The following is a 20,888-nucleotide window of genomic DNA, read 5'->3' as shown; positions in this document are numbered from 1 at the left end:
TCATTACATGTATTTTTTTAATACAAGCGGTGTATGTACCCGAATTTGACTTTATACCAGACTCTTGCAGCATACTATACAGCAGAGCTCAGAGATAGTGAAGAAGAAACATCACAAATAGCCAATCGGCTGTGCTGCAGTGCAATAAGCATGCTGGCAGGAGGAGAGAGCAGAGTCAGATGACAGTAAGATGTGCAGACCTGTAACTAAACGTAAAATTGCAGCACAGAAAAATCAGCTTTCCTTGCTTGCTAGACAGGGCTGTGCTTAGGGGGCAAAGCTGTGTAAATCTTAGGACCAGAGATTTTGGGATAACACAGCTGCCCTATATGTATTTCATCTATGTATTTAGCTGTTTGTCTGGAGTTCAGCTTTACATAAAAAAAGAAACTTACAAGTTTGATTTATCTTCTTTCTTAGAAGTGTTTTACAGTTCCAGGATTAAATGGCAATTAAATATAAAGTATACAATTTGATGCTTTATATTTGGGTTACTGAGCTCAACCCCAAACTACCCAAATAACCATTTACTGTATTTTTCCGTGTATAAGACTATACTTTTTCTTAAAAATATTTACCTAAAAATGGAGGAGCGTCTTATACACGGGGGGCCAAGAGGAGAACCGTGGTTGCGAAACTGCCGATACCTCTGCAAACTAGCCTCACGAGTGAAACTTCCGATTGCAGAGACAAGCTAACAGGTTTCCTCCAATCATGAGCCTTATGTACCTGACGTCAGCTGATGATGCGGAGAGCGTGTAGCCAGTGCCCAGATGCAACAGGGAGCCCATAAAAATGTCAGAAAACAAAAAAAATACCGGTACCAGTAAGCAGCTGTTTTACTCTGCAAAATTTAAACTGGATGTAATCAGTTATGCAAAAGAGCATGGAAAATATTGATTTCTGAATTTTGGGTAAGAAAAGTGGGGGGCGTCCTATACATAGGGGCGTCTTATAGACGGAAAAATACGGTACTTGCCAACAGCTACATATTAAAATGCAATAAGAGGAATTGAATTGGGGATGTATGATGCTCATAGACAGCCTCTTAGTGTTGTCCATATTATTCATTAAGCAGGTGGACCTAACACTGGAACATGGCTTCCTTCTAGCAGGATATTCCTCTGGCACCATGGCAGCCTCAGCATTCTGGTTCCATGTCACTTCTTTCTGGCAGGATTCTCTTCTGGTAATATGCACCCTATATGCTTAGTTGACAACTATTCTCATTATCGATTAGTTGGTTGCAGCCCTAGACTGAGCAGACAGACTGAAGGAGGGCAAGGACTCAGCAGACAAACCAAAGGAGTGCAAGGACACAGTAGACAGACTGAAGTGGTGCAAGGCCTGAGCAGACAGACTGAAGGAGTGCAAGGACAGAGCAGACATACTGATTGAGTGCAAGGACTGAGCAGAGAGACTGAAGATGTGCAAGGACTGAGCAGATAGATTGAAGATGTGCAAGGACTGAGCAGATAGACTGAATGAGTGCAAGGACTGAGCAGACAGACTGATGATGTGCAAGGACTGAGAAGACAGACTGAAGAGGTGTAAGGACTGAGCAGACAGACTGAAGAGGTACAAGGATAGAGAAGACAGACTGAATGAGTGCAAGGACTGAGCAGGCAGACTAAATGAGTGCAGGGAGTGAGCAGAGAGACTGAATGAGTGCAAGGACTGAGCAGAGAGACTGAATGAGTGCAGGGAGTGAGCAGAGAGACTGAATGAGTGCAGGGACTGAGCAGACAGACAGAATGAATGCAAGGATTGAGCAGGCAGACTGAATGAGTGCAAGGACAGAGCAGACAGACTGAAGAGGTACAAGGACTGAGCAGAGAGACTGAATGAGTGCAAGGACTGAGCAGAGAGACTGAAGATGTGCAAGGACTGAGCAGAGAGAGTGAATGAGTGCAAGGACTGAGCAGAGAGACTGAAGATGTGCAAGGACAGAGCAGACAGACTGAATGAGTGCAAGGACTGAGCAGACAGACTGAATGAGTGCAAGGACAGAGCAGACAGACTGAATTAGTGCAAGGACTGAGCAGACAGACTGAATGAGTGCAAGAAAAGAGCAGACAGGCTGAATGAGTGCAAGGACAGAACAGACAGGCTGAAGAGGTACAAGGACAGAGAAGACAGACTGAAGGAGTGCAAGGACTGAGCAGACAGACTGAATGAGTGCAAGGACAGAGCAGACAGACTGAATGAGTGCAAGGACAGAGCAGACAGACTGAATGAGTGCAAGGACAGAGCAGACAGACTGAATGAGTGCAAGGACAGAGCAGACAGACTGAATGAGTGCAAGGACAGAGCAGACAGACTGAATGAGTGCAAGGACAGAGCAGACAGACTGAATGAGTGCAAGGACAGAGCAGACAGACTGAATGAGTGCAAGGACAGAGCAGACAGACTGAATGAGTGCAAGGACAGAGCAGACAGACTGAATGAGTGCAAGGACAGAGCAGACAGACTGAATGAGTGCAAGGACAGAGCAGACAGACTGAATGAGTGCAAGGACAGAGCAGACAGACTGAATGAGTGCAAGGACAGAGCAGACAGACTGAATGAGTGCAAGGAGAGAGCAGAGAGACTGAATGAGTGCAAGGACTGAGCAGAGAGACTGAATGAGTGCAAGGACTGAGCAGACACACTAAGGAGGTACAAGGACTGAGCAGAGTGACTGAAGATGTGCAAGGACAGAACAGACAGACTGCAGAGGTACAAGGACAGAGCAGACAGACTGAAAATGTGCAAGGACTGAGCAGACAGACTGAAGAGGTGCAAGAACAGAACAGAGAGACTGAAGAGGTACAAGGACAGAGCAGACAGACTGAAGAGGTGCAAGAACAGAACAGAGAGACTGAAGAGGTACAAGGACAGAGCAGACAGACTGAAGAGGTACAAGGACAGAGCAGACAGACTTAAGAGGTACAAGGACAGAGCAGACAGACTGAAGAGGTACAAGGACAGAGCAGACAGACTTAAGAGGTACAAGGACAGAGCAGACAGACTGAAGAGGTACAAGGACAGAGCAGACAGACTGAAGAGGTGCAAGAACTGAGCAGAGAGACTGAAGAGGTACAAGGACAGAGCAGACAGACTGAAGAGGTGCAAGAACTGAGCAGAGAGACTGAAGAGGTAGAAGGACAGAGCAGACAGACTGAAGAGGTACAAGGACTGAGCAGACAGACTGAAGAGGTACAAGGACAGAGCAGACAGACTGATGAGGTACAAGGACAGAGCAGACAGACTGAAGAGGTAAAAGGACTAAGCAGACAGACTGAAGAGGTAAAAGGACTGAGCAGACAGACTGAAGAGGTACAAGGACAGAGCAGACAGAATGAATGAGTGCAAGGACTGAGAAGACAGACTGAGAAGGCGCAAGGACCATTCCATGTGAAGTCAGAATCCCTCTCCATCACCTCCATGCATTGGAATGTGTAACCCTGACACGGTGACCCTGCATGTGTGCACTACCCCGGCCAGCCCCCCGGCTCTGTGGATGGGACAGTGACGTCAGGGGGCGCGGGGTGGCAGCACCTCCTTGCGCTCTAGTTAAAAAGAAGCGAAACATGAGAGCCGAGCGGAGCTTCGAGAGCAGCACAAGCAGTGATCCCAGCCAGCGGCATCCACAGGCAGCTGAGGAGGACACAGAGCATTCCAGCGCCGTGCCAAAGTCCTGTGATTCCCATCATCCTAGCAGAGAGCTCACCTGAGCCCCTCCACACATCAGTATCCGCCCACCCTCCTCATCCAGGACATCCTTCCTACACCTTCTCCAAGGCTTTAGCAGCGCTGGGACCGCGGCTGCTGAGTCAATACTTCTTGCTGGTGGACTAGCCTGAAGAAGATGCTGATGTTCCAGTGGATGCTGATTTGGGGGGCCGCCCTGCTGCTGGTCCTCGAATGTGAAGCCAAGTATGGAGAGAAAAGTGACTCTACAGCTAGGAGGAGAAGGTGTTTAAATGGGACCCCCCCTAAACGAGTCAAGAAGAGGCATAGGAAGCTGCAAAGCCTGGATCTGGGGGGAGCTGGAGATGGATGTAGAGGGCTGTACCCCCGGCTCTCCTGCTGCTCCAAACCTGAAAGCACAGGCTTATTCTTAGATCCTAAGGTAGGTTCCTCCGTGTCCCTGGTTTTCTAGGATGAGGATGATGACTCCATGCTACCTACAACTTATGGAAATCAAGCACGTGTTTCCAACAAGGGCCATTGAGCTCTCTGTGCAGGTGTTTGCAGAGCCCAAGTCACATTGCTTGCTGAACTCACATCCTGATTCACTCTATTTCCCCCATCTGAAGGCAATCTGTAATTATAATATGTACTAGCAGAATGCAGAACGACCATCATTCAACCATGTAGCTGTAGCTACTCCTATGGCTAGTGCACCTCTTCCCCTAATGCCTTTAGGCTATATACAAATTATTTTGAGTCAGGTTTTGTGCCATCTGTGTCCCATCGGGGAGATTTCCTTTCATTTCCTGTCCCAGAGGCAGAAAAGAAAGAAGGAAATCTGTCCAAAGTAAGGGAAATCATTTCTTAGACAGTTGTCACCAGAACATGTGTCCCCATGCTGTTCTGGTGGCATCAAAGGTTTCTGGATTCTTTCACTCTTTCAACTTTGCTGACAACGGTCGCCAGAACTAACAGAGTTAAAGTGACACTAAACTCAGGAGTTAAATCTTAAAAATGCATTCAAGTAGCTTAACTATTAAACCAATGGGGAGGATTTATCAAAACTGAAGCAGACAAAATCTGGAGTAGTTGCCTATGGCAACCAATCAGCTTCTCTCTTCAGTTTGTGCAGTTAAGCTTTGAAAAGGAAAGGTGGATGATGATTGGTTGCCATGCATAGCTGCTCCAGTTTTGATAAATTTCCCTCAATGTATCTTATATGTGCATCACTCAGCTGTAGATCCTCAAATTATCTCAGAATTGGTGCTGTCACTGTCCTTCCTTTTGGAGGGTGGCTAATTTTGTTCCCCATGGTCCCTGTGTGTGTTGTAAAGTAGCCACCACTCCAAGCTCACTCCTCCTGTGATGGACTACAATCGCACATTGTAGACCATCACGGGAGGAGCAAGCTTGGAGAGGTGGCTACTTTACAACACACATGGGGACCATGGAGAACAAAAGTAGCCATGTATTGTTAAGATTCAAGCTCCTGATTTTGGTGTCACTTTAATGGGGACACAGGCGGCGATAAAAACCCGAAAAGGGGTTCTAGCCCTTCTTAAAACCATTTATTTATTATACCTTTTTATATAGAGGGCTGTTGATTTGCACAGCACTTTACATACTATTTATTCATCAGTCCTTGCCCTCAAAAAACTTACAATCCAAATTCCATATTACACATACTATGGCCAGTCCACACAGGAGCCAATTAACTTTCAAGCATGTATTTAGAGTGTGTGAGGAAACCCATGCAAGTACAGGGAAAATATGCAAACTCCATGCAGATTGTGCCCTGGCTGAAACTGGATTTGAGCCTTAGTTTTGCAAGGTAGGAATGCTAACCACCAAACCACTGTGCTGCCCAAACCTAAGAAAAAAGTTTTGGCTTTAGATACACTTTAACAAAGTAGTGCAAAGGGCAGTAGGCATAGCAATCAATCAGATTTTATCTTTCATTAGTTAACATGGGCAGAATAATGCATGATTATCACTCATAGCAATGGGTGACTCTCCAAAATTCACTTATGAAGTGTTTTATCTTCATTTTTAAGTTAGATAAGTTAGCCTAAGCATTAAACACTAAACATTACACTATGACCCTGTCTTTTCAAAGCATAGCAGGGTAGATAGTCTGCAGCAACCATAAGGCCAAAGGTTGCTTCCCTTTAAAACGGACCATGGTGCCTGCTCTGTGGGTCTCAGAAGTCCAGATCTCTGTGCTAACAGCTCTTGACACTAAGAGGCTCCAGAACATCACATGTGAGGGGAAACAGGCAAGCGCTGCGGGAATTTGATTACCATCCAATGCCTCATACTAGCGTGCTTCAAAAGTGCTTTCAAACTCAAAGAGTCCATTGATGTTAAGATAACTTTTCAAGAATGCCTGTGTACCGTTTATTTTCATATTGCTATTTTATAGACATGATGTGAGCTTTAAAAACATTTGTTACTGAACTCCCATATTACCTTATTGTAAGTGAAGGTATCCAGGTTTTGTAATTCAACTGTTCTATTATGTAAACAAAGCTGATGTGATTTTAGCTTTAACTTTTAATGGGACTGTTAGTTTTTGATGCTGAACTGTAAAACTTTCGTGCCTCCAAGTCAAAACATTATAGTTTTGTTTTGATGAAATGTATATATCCTATAGTGGGTTTTTGGGGTCTCCAGATTATTTAGTAAGACATATATTCTTTATGCTGCATAGGAACCATATTCCATGGAAGTTATAGTACACTGTCCAAATTATGACTGCATACAAAGAATGTGTGACACTGACACTTGATGGCCCCTGTCTACAAGGGACTGGCTACATTTGGTCTTGGCTTTCACTATCTTGCATACTATTCTTCTAGGTAATCCACGGAGCAATGATGATATACATTGTGATATAAATTACAACCACCATTAAATCAGTTTTTGATGGTCTGGCTACACTCAGCTGCTCAGTGTGATATCTGATATCAAATCTAATTGGTTTCTTATCATAGTTCATTGATTTGTGTTATTAGCTACAGCTCTAGACCTATGTCTTCTGAGTGCTTACTCCTTGTACCTGACCTGTGGGATAAACATTTGAATTTGACTCTGTCTGTCCTAAGAAAGTGTTAAAGACTTAGAAGCATTGTATGGGCAGCACAGTGGGTTAGTGGTTAGGTCTTCTGCCTTGCAGCACTGAGGGTTCAGGACACTATCTGCATGAAGTCTTTATGTTCTCCCTGTGCTTGCATGGGTTTCCTCCGGGTACTCCGGTATCCTCACACACTCAAAACTTTTTTCTTAGGTTTGGTGGTTAGCATTCCTACCTTGCAGCACTAAGGCTCAAATATAGGTTCGGCCAGTTCAGCACTTGCATGAGTTTCCTCGCGCACGCTCCAAAAAGACATGCTGGAAGGTTAATTGGCTCCTTCCTAAACTGGCCCTTGTAAGCTCCTTGAGGGCAGGGATCGTGCGGTATGCAAAGTGCTGCCTTAATTGTCAGCACTATAAAATTACCTGTAATAAATAAATAAATAAGTTGATGACCGTGACAAGAACAAAGGTGCAATTGTCACCTTTACAATGGAATATTTCATCAGGCACTGTCTGAGCTGTTCATTTTATAGCACTTTAAATACTGTTTGTGGGCAGGTTATGATGTAGAGCCGTAAAGTTTGCAGGCATACCCACACGTAGCGTCTTGTGCGATGAAACACCTGGGAGTCTTCTCGGCCCCCTACCTCCTGCCCGCCCTCCTTCCTTGCCAGGATGATGTCAAATGCTAAGCACAGGAAGCAAGGCTCCAAGGGGTTAATAGTGAGTCGGAATGTGTAAGTTTGTATACATATGTCTATAATGTTTGTGTTACCATCTGTGTACCTTTTAATGGTGTTTATGAAAGAAGAGATGCATGTGTGTGTGTGTGTTTATTTACGGTAAGTGTACAGTACATATGCTGTTGTTAAATATATACCGTATATATACACAGTTTGTCCCAGTGTTAATAAATAAAGACATGCATATGTATATAGGTAAGCACATTTCAGTTTATCTAGAAAGTGAGTCTTGTACTGTATGTGATATAAGCTGTTTATCTGGGATACGTCATAGGCATGTGTTTTTATATCAGTGTGTATATATTTGCCTAGCTGGCCATAAATAGGAATGGGAGAAATAATGACGTGTTTATAAGCAGTGGGACTTTAGAAAGCGTGCTACAACAGTTCCATTTACAAACAAGGTTATGCTGCATCTGCTTGTCGCCCCCCCCTGTGTTTTCTTGTTTATATAAGATGCATTGGCATACTACATATATACATGTACTGTTATTAGGTATACAGCCATGCTCTGTGTTGCATGTTTGTGTGTGATGTATAGGATTACTCTGCGTTTTGCTGTTGCTTTGGTGATTACAAATGTTTAGCCCGTCAGATACATCTTGTCTATACCATGGACAGAGACATCCTTGCAAACAAGCCTCACGTTACAGACCACACAGAAAAGGTCTCAACTTAAGCCAGGTTTTTTAAAGCAGAAAGAAGATGCTTGCAAAGATGTTTATCTTGACACCTCCATAAGCTTCCTTCAACGTCTGCAGACTTTGCAACATTTTGGCTTACATTGCCCAGTGAAAAGCTTTTTTAGCTATTATACTTGTGTGTTAGGTACCAAAAGGTGACATTTTGACAAGTATTCATCTGGCTGCTTGTTTTAGGAATCAATGACGGAATACTGTATATTTAATAAAGCAGACGGTACAGGTCTTAGTAAAATAGGCTCTAAAATGAATATCTGGTAATCTATTAATGTGTGTTAATGAGAAACCATATTGCTCCTAACCCACCGGTCATATTTAAACTTGGAATCAGATATGACATTTGCAGAGTAAAAAGTTTGAATCTGGATGAGCGGAGGTTGTGAGTTCTTATTTAGTGAAGCTGATAAAATTGGACCAGTCAGACGATTTTAAAGAAGAACTCCCAGCAGAAGAAAACTTAAAGGAGAACTATGGGGTCAGGGCTTTTCCTAATAGTTCTCCTAAGGGTCACGGGAGAACACAAACTAGCGTTCTTCTGTGACTCAAAGCTCAGTATACCGCGAGCTACAGCTCGCCTTGCTGGCACTTCCTGTCCCACGGTGTCTGCATGCGGGTGCACGCGTCCATAGACTTACCTTGCGTCTCTCCTCGTCTCCCGGCCGAAAATCCGAACTACGCATGTGCCCGCCCCAAGATGCTTTGTGGCCACCCGAGCATTTTTGGATTTTCGGACGGGAGCGCGCGGCGAAGACAGGGGTAAGTTTAAACCGCTTTTAAAGCGGGTTTTTATTTTTTAACTTTTTGCATTTATCTACTGCTTGATAGCAGTAGATATATGAAAAAAAACAAAAAACGGAGGGTTTAGAAACCCTTTAAGAGATCCTGTCACCAGATCATTTCAACAGAAATCTTCCAATAAGATTATATGTGCATGTAATTTATTTTTTGCATGTTTTTTCCCTCTAAAAAGTCTCACTTGTGTAGACCTCCAAAAGCCTTAAGCTGTTAAAGGATGGTGCTGGGTGCACCATCTTGCATGTGATGTCAGTAGCCCCCATCGACTCTCAGATGTCACTCAAGTGTTACTCTATAGTATTTCCCTTTACTTCTCCCCCAGCAGCTACATAAAAGGTTATGTAGGGAGGTGAATGAAGAGGCGGTAATGCTGGGCCAGCAAGGATTGTAATTAGACACTCCCAGAAGAGAAGTGATGAGTGCTTCTGACGTTCAAAGAGGGAGCGGGCTGAGCTAGGGAATTGAGTCTCTTGGAGTAGTCAAATGTTCTAGCAAGTTTAAAATCATATTTTAAGGAGGAAAATAAATCTGCAAAGGGAAAAAAACTGCAAGTAAGTATTTAAAATTCTTGCTTCTTCTTTACTTTTACCTGAAATTTGTAAGGGGGTGACAGAGTCTCTTTAAAAACTGTAGCAGATATTCATTAATTTTGTCAATACATCCAAGGTTTTCAAGCTTTGACCAAACACATCTCAAGCACATATATGACCTTCCTGGACATGTGTGGGAAGATGGAACTGTTGAATAATCACTAGCAAAGGGATTTTTAGGAATGCTGGAAAATCTTTAAAAATAACCTATAAAACTTAAAGTGACATTAAACCCTCAGTTTTTTTAACATATAACAATACTGTAATGTGTGCCTTACTGTAATCCATGGTTGTTTGCCTTCTCTTTGCTGCTCTACAGGAAGAGTGCCTCTTCCTGTAGTGCTGGCTCAGTTTGTGCACCTGCACACAGACACCATGTATCCATTCCAGAAACAAGGCAGTCTGCTGCAAAACAGAAGCTCTCCCCAGCATGAGAAGAGATAAGTATTTAAAATGAAAGAGCAGCAAAGGGAAAGGAAACAACCATGGATTACAGTAAGGCACACATCACAGTATTGTTTTATGTTAAAAAATCTGAGGGTTTAATGTCACTTTAACCACTTGCCGTCCGCCCGTAAAGTACCGCAGCGCTGAATACTGAAAAATGGCCTGGATGGGAAGGGGGTTTAACACCGCGGATGTCAACTGGTTAAAGGAGAACTATGAGGTGAGTGATTTTCACTCATCCTCATAGTTTGAGTGACAATGAAACTGTCACACGTCGGCTCCATAGATCGGGAGGTGAGCGGACACATACTGTCGTTCGGTCACTTCTCGATCCAATCCTCCGGCGCTGACTGGAGGAAGGGGCGGGTACAGCTCACTCTGCTTCTAGATAGGCAGAGCCAGCTGTCACTCACACAGCTGGGTGGATCTCGACAGTAATGTTAGAATCCGTTCCGGCTGCGGCGGTCTCAGTATACTGCGAGCTGCAGCTCGCAATATATTGAGCTTTGGGTCACGGGAGGACGCTAGTATATGTCCTCCCGTGACCCTAAAGAGAACTAAAGAGAAAAACACTTACCCCATAGTTTTCTTTTAACCTTATACCCTATGCCCACTTATTCCTTATCATGTTCAAACTAATCTCACCACATCCCCTGGTAGTATATGACAGCCTTTATCAACCGGTGGGCTGTGGCACCCTGGGATGTCTTCTGGCTTCCTCAGGGGTGGATCGAAATCTTGGGATGTTAGGACTCTGCTATGAAGCGTGACTGAGGAACTTTATGTGAAGGGGAACTGAGGACTCTGATGTGAAGGGGGATATTGAGACGAATGGGGGACTCCTAATGTAAAAGGGGGCTTTGATGTAAAAGAAGAGCTATGATGTGAAGGAGGGAATTTGATGTGAAAGGGGGAACCCTGCTTTTTTGTGTTTTTGCACGGGTTCCCCCTCTTAAAATCCATTACATTTTAGACTGGGGTGCTTTGAAATTGTTCAGGCTGTTAAGGATGCCGTGACTGAAAAAAAGTTGAGAAATGCTGGTATATGGCCAGCATTGTATAGAGATTTTTTAGATCTTAATCAAATGTAGTTATATACATAAATGCAAATCAGTAAAACATCTGAATAAATAGCTTAGTGCATATGACACACTTGTCAAATTGGTGTTTTGGGGCCATACGTAGTCTACTTACTCCTGCTGTGCATTCCATGCCATTATAGTGATGCTTCTTCTATCATATATCATTTTGCAGGTAATTGATTTACAAATGTTACATTATACAAATATCTATAAGACGTAAGCAGTTTTTGAATATTTTAAACTTAAAATTTCTGTAAATCAAGGTTGTATCATTATTATGCCGATCCCTAAAGAAATGTAAAGAAAGAATATTTCAGGTAATAAGTACAGGCTCTAGTATAACTAATGCCGCCCTTTCTACATCTAGAGCTGTCCATTTCACAATGCATTGCCCATGGCATCAGCAACCTACTAGCTGGCCTGAACATTGCCACATGGAGGGGTACTGATATGCTTATGTAAATAAGTAATATTTTAAATAAATTGGATGTAATGGCATATTATGCAGCCACCTTGATCTTAGAGCAGTTACTTTGGTAGCTTTTCTAATCACACAAGTTCACTTTAAAAACAAAAACAGTTGCAGAACAATAACAGTACAAATTCTTTGCTTAACATATTGTCATGTTCAATGTGGCAATCATGGAAATATGGAGATTTTGGCTAATGCTAAAGCCAGGTTCTTAAGAAAAAAAGTTACAATAACATTTTAAAGAGAAATTCTACCTTTAGAAATAAAATAAATAAATGCACACTTCACCATAAAAGAAAAAAAATGGGCAGTTATTATTTGTTGCATAGGAAACAGTAAAGCATTGCAGCCATGATCAGTAGGCCACGGGTGTAATGCTCTGGCTGCTGCAGACGCCTTCTCCCATGCATGTCCATACCAAGGTATGGACATGCAGTGACATAGATGGAGGGAGTGTCAATAGATATATATATAATACAGTAATACTTATCTTATAAACATATCATAACCTATCAATTTATTTACCTATGTTAGATGTCCTGCACTTCCCATGTACTATATTGAGTCATCAGTGATACCAGTTTGTAAAGGTCATTGATCCTAAAGGTTTAGCAAACTGCAATAAAGAATATCATTGGGAGATGATATATTTAATAATTCAGCATTTTATTCCCAGCATTATATGGGTATCAAGATAAACTATTTATCTTTTCCAGTATAAAAAAAATTAAAATCCTGGTGTTGGAAAGGTATCTCTACAGTTTACAGTCTATCCAAAATGTAAACCTACCCATAGATACAAGCATGTATAAACTGTATCATTAACCAGGCAATATAGCTATAGATAAAGAGATTCCTGGAATCCATTAGACACATACAGTCTTCAGAGCTTATTGTGCATATGACATGAGCTACATAGCTGGATGTATTCTTGATTGTTTCTAATGAAGTGGATGAAATTTTACAGTTCAGATTTTAGACTTTGTGTTCAACTCTTGTGTCCCATTGCTTTCTTCTGTGATCACTTATACTACATATACCGTACATTTATTAAACAAAAGTGGGGACAAACCCTAATATTGGGTGATCTTCATCGAGTATCAACGAGAAGCTTGAAATACTGAACATTGAATGTTAACTATTTGTCTACAGTTGAATGTTAAACAGCTTGAGAGGTGGTTGATTTTAAAACTGTCCTTTAAATGATGGCATGCTCTTGTCAGGTTTTGGGGTCTTTTTGAAATAGAGAGCTGTTTAAGGCTTTGTTTGAACAATGAAGAACAAACTATTCAAGGGTGAATGTGTTAAATGTACCCTTTGTATTGTGCACTTATCCGTATTGGTCTTAAGGCATCATATAATTAGGAATCAGTGCACGTGAAGTAAACCATCAGGTGTCCCTTTTATTTTTTCCTTATTCTGGTTTTAGTTTAATTAAGCATTCCTTAGTGGCAAGCGTGTTGTTGTCAAGGCCTGAGAGAGTCTTGGAAAACTTGCGTTACAGCCTTTCTGGCCCAAGCACTGTAAAGAAAAATGGCCATTGCTGAATCGAATTTTTATGCTTAGTTCACGGTAGATTTCATTCTATTCTCATGTAAACAGCTTCTACGAATCAACATATGTGTCTGGGTGGTATCTTTCACTTTGTTTTGTAACAAAAAGCCATATTGCATCATTTAATTTGCTCAAGTCATGCAAATAGAACAAAATCAATAGGACAAAAAGGGGTCGACTTCTCCTCCTCCCCACTAAACTGCTGCCCACACACAGAGTCTTGTTGCTTATGGCAAAAGAATAACAACACCATTGTGTATGTTAGTTGGTTCACTAATGGGTGAAACTGGAGAACATCATTCTCCTTCAATCCTCACACTCTGTCCAAATGTTCTTGGCTTTTCAGGGGGAATTTGGGCTAGGCCCCTTTTCTCATCCCAAATGAGTGAGAACTGTCTTCCTGTAGGTTTTAATGTCAGTTTGCCCATTATTCTCCTCATGACCAGGGGCAGTTTATGATTCTAGACATGGATAGAGCCTCATGTTTTTAGTGTTCCGGGACCACTGAGGTTACACACTGGCTGAAATGTAGTGCAAACAGATGGTTCCAAGCATCTCCTGATTGTTTGAGGGTTTTTTCAGCATCTTAGTCTCGAAATAGAATGTTCTTGCATCAAATCAATATGATTTATTTTATACTAGTTGATAGTGTATGCAATTGATATAAATGCAACCAGGATGACTGAACCCATTTAAAACAGAAAAAAGAATTTGTTATTTTGTCTCTTTTTGGAAACGTGTTCAGATCCGGAGATGTTTCAAATATCTTATATTGGCTGTAATTACGGTCACCAAGCAAGGAAGATTTTGTCAGCTGCAAATTTGTACAACATTGGCATTACGTATGTTTTACAGAACCCATGAACAAATCCCTCAATGAGACCAAAGAAAAGTGAGACAGCGGTCTGTTGTCAAAGTCCAAAGCCGAAACCACCATGACCTTTCTAGCCACCAATAGAATAGTAGAGGTGCAGGCCATGTAAAATGATTTTTCATGAGTTTGATTGCTCAGAATGATGGAAGTAAAGCTGGTAAAAGACATTAGTGACTGGCTGGACATGCATGTACAATCCTGCAATATTACAGTATCCCATGGGCCAGTTTCTCACAAACAGGAGGGTTGTAGTTGTTTAAGCACCCCTGTTACTATAGAGTAGGGAGTGGGATCTATGCAATCAAGCAACCTGCTTGAAAAAATGAATTCAGGGCTGTCATGCCTGTTCCACAGATACTAAATAAGCATTCTTCCCACTGACCACCAGCATAACAGGGCCCTTCTCCCAATAACCACCAATGTAAGAGGGCCTGTCTGACAATTACTATCAATGTAAGATGTTCCTTCTCCCATTGACATCCAATTTAAGGTGGCCCTTCTCCACTGACCACCAATGTTAGGAGGCACTTCACTGACCACCAATATAAGGAGCAAACTTTGTCGACCCCAATTTAAAGGGGCACATCACTGACCACCAATGTAAGGAGCACTTCACTCACCACTAATGTAATAGGGCACTTATCCACTGACCACCATTGTGAGGAAACACAATTTTCACTATGTTTAATTACTAGACAATTTATCTATGTTTCATTACTAGACAATATTATTTGTTTTATTTCAATGTAATTACTGAAAATAAGTTTGTTGTATAGTGCGGCCCTGGATTTTTAAAAAAACTAACAGGTCTGTTCACTAAAGGGTGAAGAGTTTGGAGAAGACAGGAGAAGTGAACAATCTAGGACAACATAGCTGAACTGGAAAGTGAGCTGAATTGGAGACTTTCTCGAAATCAGCTATTTTGGCCTAGATTGTTCACTTCTCCTGCCTACTCCAAACCCTTCGCCCTTTAATGAATAGACCTGTAAGTTTACCACATTCCCTAGTATTCTAGTTATTCTCATATCTCAGTTTACTGTTCATGCTAATGCACCCTGAGCTGTAGATATAGTAATTATTACCAGGGGTTCCCTGATATCCAAAAGTTATTTTTCAAGGGTTCCTCCAGGCATCTATTTACCCAATCTGCACATCCACTGTAGAGCCTGGCAGTTGACCTGCCTATACATTCTGACATGCTGCACTTAAATGTCTCTGTATTGTTAGAAAAGTAAAATAGGGAATCAAGGGGAAGCTTCCATTCCATCCAATCAAGGGTCTGTTGTTTAGAGCTCATGCGCTGTATCCTTTTTATCTCTCCTACAAATGTGAAATTGTTGCATGATTACGCCAGAATAATTAGTTTTGTGTTCAAATGTGAATGTGTTAGGTTCTTTATTTAAGACATGTAAATTCATGACGTAGCATAAAACATTAAGAGAGATGTGTTGCACATGTGCTTAAAACCTTGATTGTCAGACCAGTGCTTCTCTTCCAGTCAAGGTCCATTACTGTATAGCATGAAGAATTCACATCCAAGGCTGTCAAGTGATGTTGTGTGATTATAGTTCTCAAGTGTGTTCTTTTACAATCATTTGTTTGCTTTAGCTCTTTATAGACAAAAGCTTTTGTCAGTCTCATCTGACTAAACAAACAACGTCTCCTAGGGTCTTTTGTAGCTCCTGCCAGGCTATTATAACTTATTTACACACTAGCTTAAAATTGAAATTGAACTCTTTAGTGATAGAATTCAGGGCACACTTTGGGGATAATTACCTCCTATGTGTGCATAAACAACAAATTAGAGCAATCAGTTAGATCTTCTGAGTTTGATATAGTTCCATATTATTCTGTGATTTATGACTTGACTTTATAAATGTATCCACTGCACTTACATGTCTAAAGACATAAGATTACCATTGTCCAATACATTGGATTGGAAAATGATTATACTGTACAGTTTGTCTTTCAGAGGTCTTCAGACATCCCAAATCTGACCTTACTTGTGGGAAGGATAATCATTCATGTTGAAGTTTTCCAACCAATTTCTGTTGGTTGCCACCAATATAGGCTAGCTGCCTCTCTCTGCTCTCCTTCCTCGCACCCTTATACCGAAAAAAAAACCACACTCGCAGGCACATGATATCAGACAGATTTTTAGCAACAAAAATCTTTCAGTGGTCAGCTAGTGCATGCACTGTATATCTCTATGCAATTTAACTTTACTTAATGTTGTTAAAGAAATGAATCTAGATACATTTTGATGCAGTGTGGAGCAAAATTTTATTTTAGCTAAATTTACAGTCAAAATACAAAGGATTCGCAGTTCTGTACAAGCAGTCATATGATTTACAGAACTCTGACACAATGCACAGCAAGGCAGATAATGCTATTTTCCTCCATCTTATTCATTGGGCAGTGGATTGGCATCATCACCTGTGTCTAATCCAGGAAACATTAAAGCTGAATTAGAAAATAGTAAAACTGGATCAGAAAGTAGTAATGATCGAGTGTTCTTCTTGTCTGTACAGTGTGGCAGATTATGCAAGACTGCTTTATAGTATAACAAATCTTTTAGCAGTTAAAAGAGTAAACATATATGTATCTTAATGGCTTACCTAGCTGTTTTCTTGTAGGTACTTCATTTTTTTGTGTGACAGCCGAGTGAATAACCGAGCTGAAGTGAAGTGAGCTGAAAGCTGTTCGGCTATTCACTTCAGCCCTGTACAGCTGATTTCAGCCATACATCGGCTAAGATCAGCAACAAGCCGTTCGACTCAGCCGATCCAATATCTGGATCGGCTGAGCCGAACCTCCGGCACTTCACTCGAATGGCAGTGAGTGAATAGCCGAATGCCGCCGACGGCAGTCGGCTCGGTTATTCTACTCGGTACCTCTGAGGTAGCGATCAGAATGAAAAAAAATGTAAACCAAAGAAAAAAAATGATAAACAATTATGTAAAAAATTGTACAAGAAAGAAAAATTAAAAAAGCAGTGTGGGGTCCCCCTCTCAAACCATACCAGACCCTTTGGGTCTAGTAGAAATCTTAGGAGGGATCCCAATTTTTTTTTTTTTAATGCGTATGGTTCCCACCCAAAGTCGTACCAGGCCCTTTAGGTCTGGTAGGAATTTTAAGGAGGAGACCCACCTCCAAAAATGTAGGAAAAAAAACATGGGGTCCCCCCTAAAATTCCTGACCAAACCCTTAATCAGAGCACAGGCCTGGCAGAGCAAGAAAGGGGGGCGAGCGAGTGCCATACCAGGCCACAGACCCTCGGCAATGGGAGGGTGCTTATCCAGGGTCCCCCCTGGAAAAGCACCTTTTCCCCGTGCCTATAGGGACAAGAGCCTGCTCCCCACAAGCCCTGGGGCATTGGTGCTGGGGGTCTGCGGGCAGGGGGCTTATTTGCATTAGGGTACCCCCTTTAATAAAGGGGCACCCAGATGCTGCCCCCCCTTGTGAATGGGTAAGGGGTACTTGTACCCTACTCATTCACTAAAGGGTTAAATACAAATGTAAAGAAAAACACTACAATTAAAAAAGTATTTGAAAAAAAAACACAACAAAGGTTTTTGACAATTCCTTTATTCGTAAAAAAAAAAAAAAAAAAATGAAACAAAGTAATCCACATCAATCACGGCGTCCAGCATTGTAAACGACGACGCAGACTCGATGAAATAAAAAAAAAACTGACGCCTGCCAACCCGTCCGCACCCGCCGAACACACGCCGCAAAATTACCTGTATGACAGGTGCAGGCAAAATTGGCTCGGCTGAGCTGTTCGGCTGCTGTACGGGCTATTGTGAAGCGAAGGGCTCCAGCAGCTGAATTGAGCCGAAGGATTAACCGACGCTTCGGCTTAATCCTTTGGCTCAATAGTGAATAATCCTCATAATTTCCATATAAAAATTAACCTGAATGTTGACCCCTACTGGGCAAAGTAACAGGTTCAAATCACTGTACGAACCTCCCGCTCCAATCCTCCATCGCTGACTGGAGGAACGAACGGGGGAGGGGGCGGATACAGATGGCTCTGCCTCTAGATAGAGCCAGCTGTCAATCACGGCTGCGGCGGTCTCAGTATACCGCAAGCTGCAGCTCGTGGTATACTGAGCTTTGGGTCACGGTAGGACGCTAGTTTATGTCCTCTTGTGACCCTGAGGAGAACTATGGGGAAAAACACTTACCCCATAGTTCTCCTTTAAGGAGTATGTACCTTTCTTGCACTCCCCCACAGCCTTTATTCACAGCACACCATGCACCTGCTGCCATATGACAGCGGTTGGGCCTGGCCACTAAGGCACTAGTAGGAATGTCATATATTTCCTGGAAGTAGTGGGTATTTTCCCTGTATCCAGCAGTCGATTTGGGGTGTAGGCTCATGGGAAAGGAGAGTTAGCACCTCTTAGGGATTACTTTTCCTTTTGTGACACAGTTGACATGGGAGAACTGCATAAAAAGCAAGACAATCCTAGCAAATCCGGAACAGTTGTCAAATATGAACTTATAGTGCATAGGTAATCTTTGAGGGCCCTCCTTACCATCTTGTCTTGAATTGTATTGTGATTGTAACGTCTTCCTTATATTGTAAAGCGCTGCACAAACTGTTGGCGCTATATAAATCCTGTATAATAATAATAATGGTTAAAAAAGCCTGTATACACATAGTAAAATTTTGAAAATTGACCAAAAACCACTATAGTTTCCTTCAGTTAATATCGTAAATGATCAGGCTTGATCGTTATTTTGTTTGACTTTATCTAAAAGGAATTGTTTGTAGTAGAGAAGGAGCAAAGTGTAGAGAAAAGGGGCTGGTTGAAAAAGAAGCAAGGATAGTTCATTCTATGTCTTAAAGAAATACGGCATGTTTCGCATGCCAGTCCAATAGTTTATGTGCTACATAGGACCCTAAGGCGTTATAATTGACTTCACAGAGAGTATTAGTTTATTGAAACCAAACCTGGAATGATGGCTCTATCAATCTTCCAGAAAGGTAATTCTACCGCAGACCTCACACAGAACAAGATGTTAGGCTCCTGCTGTGTTGGAATGGCATGACACACACAAAATAAAGAATAGCGGAGTTCAGTTTTGACAATTTATGGAAGCCCATTCCACATCTCTCATTTATAAAGATTTTTTTTCTATCAGCCCGCAACATTCATTAATAATTCCACTTGACATGTCAATAGAAAGCGTTGCATTGTGCCAAGAACTGAGGTATCTCTTCCAATTATGTTTTCTTTTCAGTGCATGAATTTTACTACTGAGGGGGTAGTTCGGGCATTTTAGCTATTTTCTTATACATATTCTATGAAATAAATTCACCCTGTGTTCTATGAAATCACAATAAATTACGTGGCATAAAAGGAATCTCCAGCAGTCTGGAGCACAGAAGTGTGGTTTCTGTTGGGTCCCTTATTGCTAGATGAACGTTTGTAAATGTATTGTTTGGTGAGTTGAGGTGTGGTTGAAAGTGCATGTGTTATCTAACTGCCGACGGTCTCCATGATTTCACAGCAATGCTACTCAGCTGGTGTTGTAAATATCTAGAGAGAACAGAAATCAGAATAGGATTTCTAACCTGTTCATAACACTGCCCACAAGAAACAATCAGGCTCCTACTTGTTTCCATGAATGAGATGTTAGCCTGAATCGATCAAAAATGTCGGACCAGTTTCATGTCTGTGGGCCACTTTAGCAACACTGACAGATTCCTTATAGTTAGAAAACCATGCTTTTTAGGAAAAGAAAAAAAAAAGTATGGTGGCATGCCAAAAATTTAATCAAAGGCTACATTTTAAATTGATATTGTTCCAGTTATCCTGTATAAGACATACAAACAGGTTGATTTGCGCATTGTAAATAGGTATTTAGTTCCAAATCCCTTTCTCCTGGTAAACGGTTATATTCAAATATTATAGTGTTATTATTATATTTTGTCCCATATCCCAGGTGTTCAGCATAAACTACATTTATTAATAATGAATTAACTATGTAGTTAAAAAATCAATGTAATCAATTTGTATGGCACAATAAAAGGACAAATATGGTAAGCATTCTGCTCAACTACACATCATTTTCCAGAAGAGTTTATCAGACCGAATAAACTACAAGGGGCACAGGCGGAACCCCTGTTGAGAAAATTCTACTGTAGGAATTTCAAGACTAGGATCAAACATTCTAATCAAAAGCATGCATATTTTCCCCACCTGAATATTGGTTTTTCTCCTGCTTTTTGATGTTACAGTTTGAAAGCCTAATATGCATCCCGCGAAATACAAAAAAAAAAATACATATCATATTTAAAGCACAAATTACAGGAAAACGCATTGGACTACAATAGCCATATACTATGCCTTATGTATTGGAGCCTGTAGTTGTCTGCAATTTGTTTTAATTTCTAAGCCAAGAAAAAGTACATTGTAACAATTTTCTAAATGTTCATTTGCAGATATTCTCGGTTACAAACAATACAGAATGTGCAAAGATCCTAGAAGAAATCCGGTGTGCTTACTGTTCACCACATGCTCAGAACCTCTTCCAACAACCAGAAAAAGTTGACACATTTGACAGACAACTGGTTCTACCCACCTTGTGCAAGGACTACTGTAAGGAGTTCTATTACACATGTCGAGGACAGATACCAGGTAAGAGCATTCTCTTGTTGAAAGTCAGGTGGAACTACATGTTATTGAGTAGTCTACCCCATGAGCTTCTTTCAAATTGTCTTTATTAACAAGAATGTGGCAATACATGTGCATAAATTGGAATGATACACTGGCTCCTTACAAAGGTACCAACACATAAGACATGTATAAAATGTATATATACATACTATATATATATATATATATATATATATATACATTCTGCA

The 20,888-nt window shown here is 41.4% G+C and overlaps 1 protein-coding gene across 1 annotated transcript in view; it reads left to right on the top strand.

Annotated features, from left to right (window-relative positions):
• Positions 1-3,796: 3,796 nt before the first annotated feature.
• The window catches only part of HHIP (hedgehog interacting protein), a 106,138-nt gene continuing 89,046 nt past the window's right edge, over positions 3,797-20,888 (top strand). Inside the window, exons 1-2 of the mRNA XM_018552981.1 lie at positions 3,797-4,114; positions 20,466-20,661. Coding sequence (XP_018408483.1) covers positions 3,851-4,114; positions 20,466-20,661 — 460 coding nt within the window. The 5' untranslated portion in view covers positions 3,797-3,850. The remainder of the gene's footprint in view (positions 4,115-20,465; positions 20,662-20,888) is intronic.

The sequence above is a fragment of the Nanorana parkeri genome, unplaced genomic scaffold (assembly GCF_000935625.1).
Source record: "Nanorana parkeri isolate BGI_ZX_2015 unplaced genomic scaffold, ASM93562v1 scaffold104, whole genome shotgun sequence".
Lineage (NCBI taxonomy): Eukaryota > Metazoa > Chordata > Amphibia > Anura > Dicroglossidae > Nanorana > Nanorana parkeri.
The sequence above is the reverse complement of the archived record's forward strand: the minus strand, read 5'-3'. Positions and strand labels throughout refer to the sequence as shown.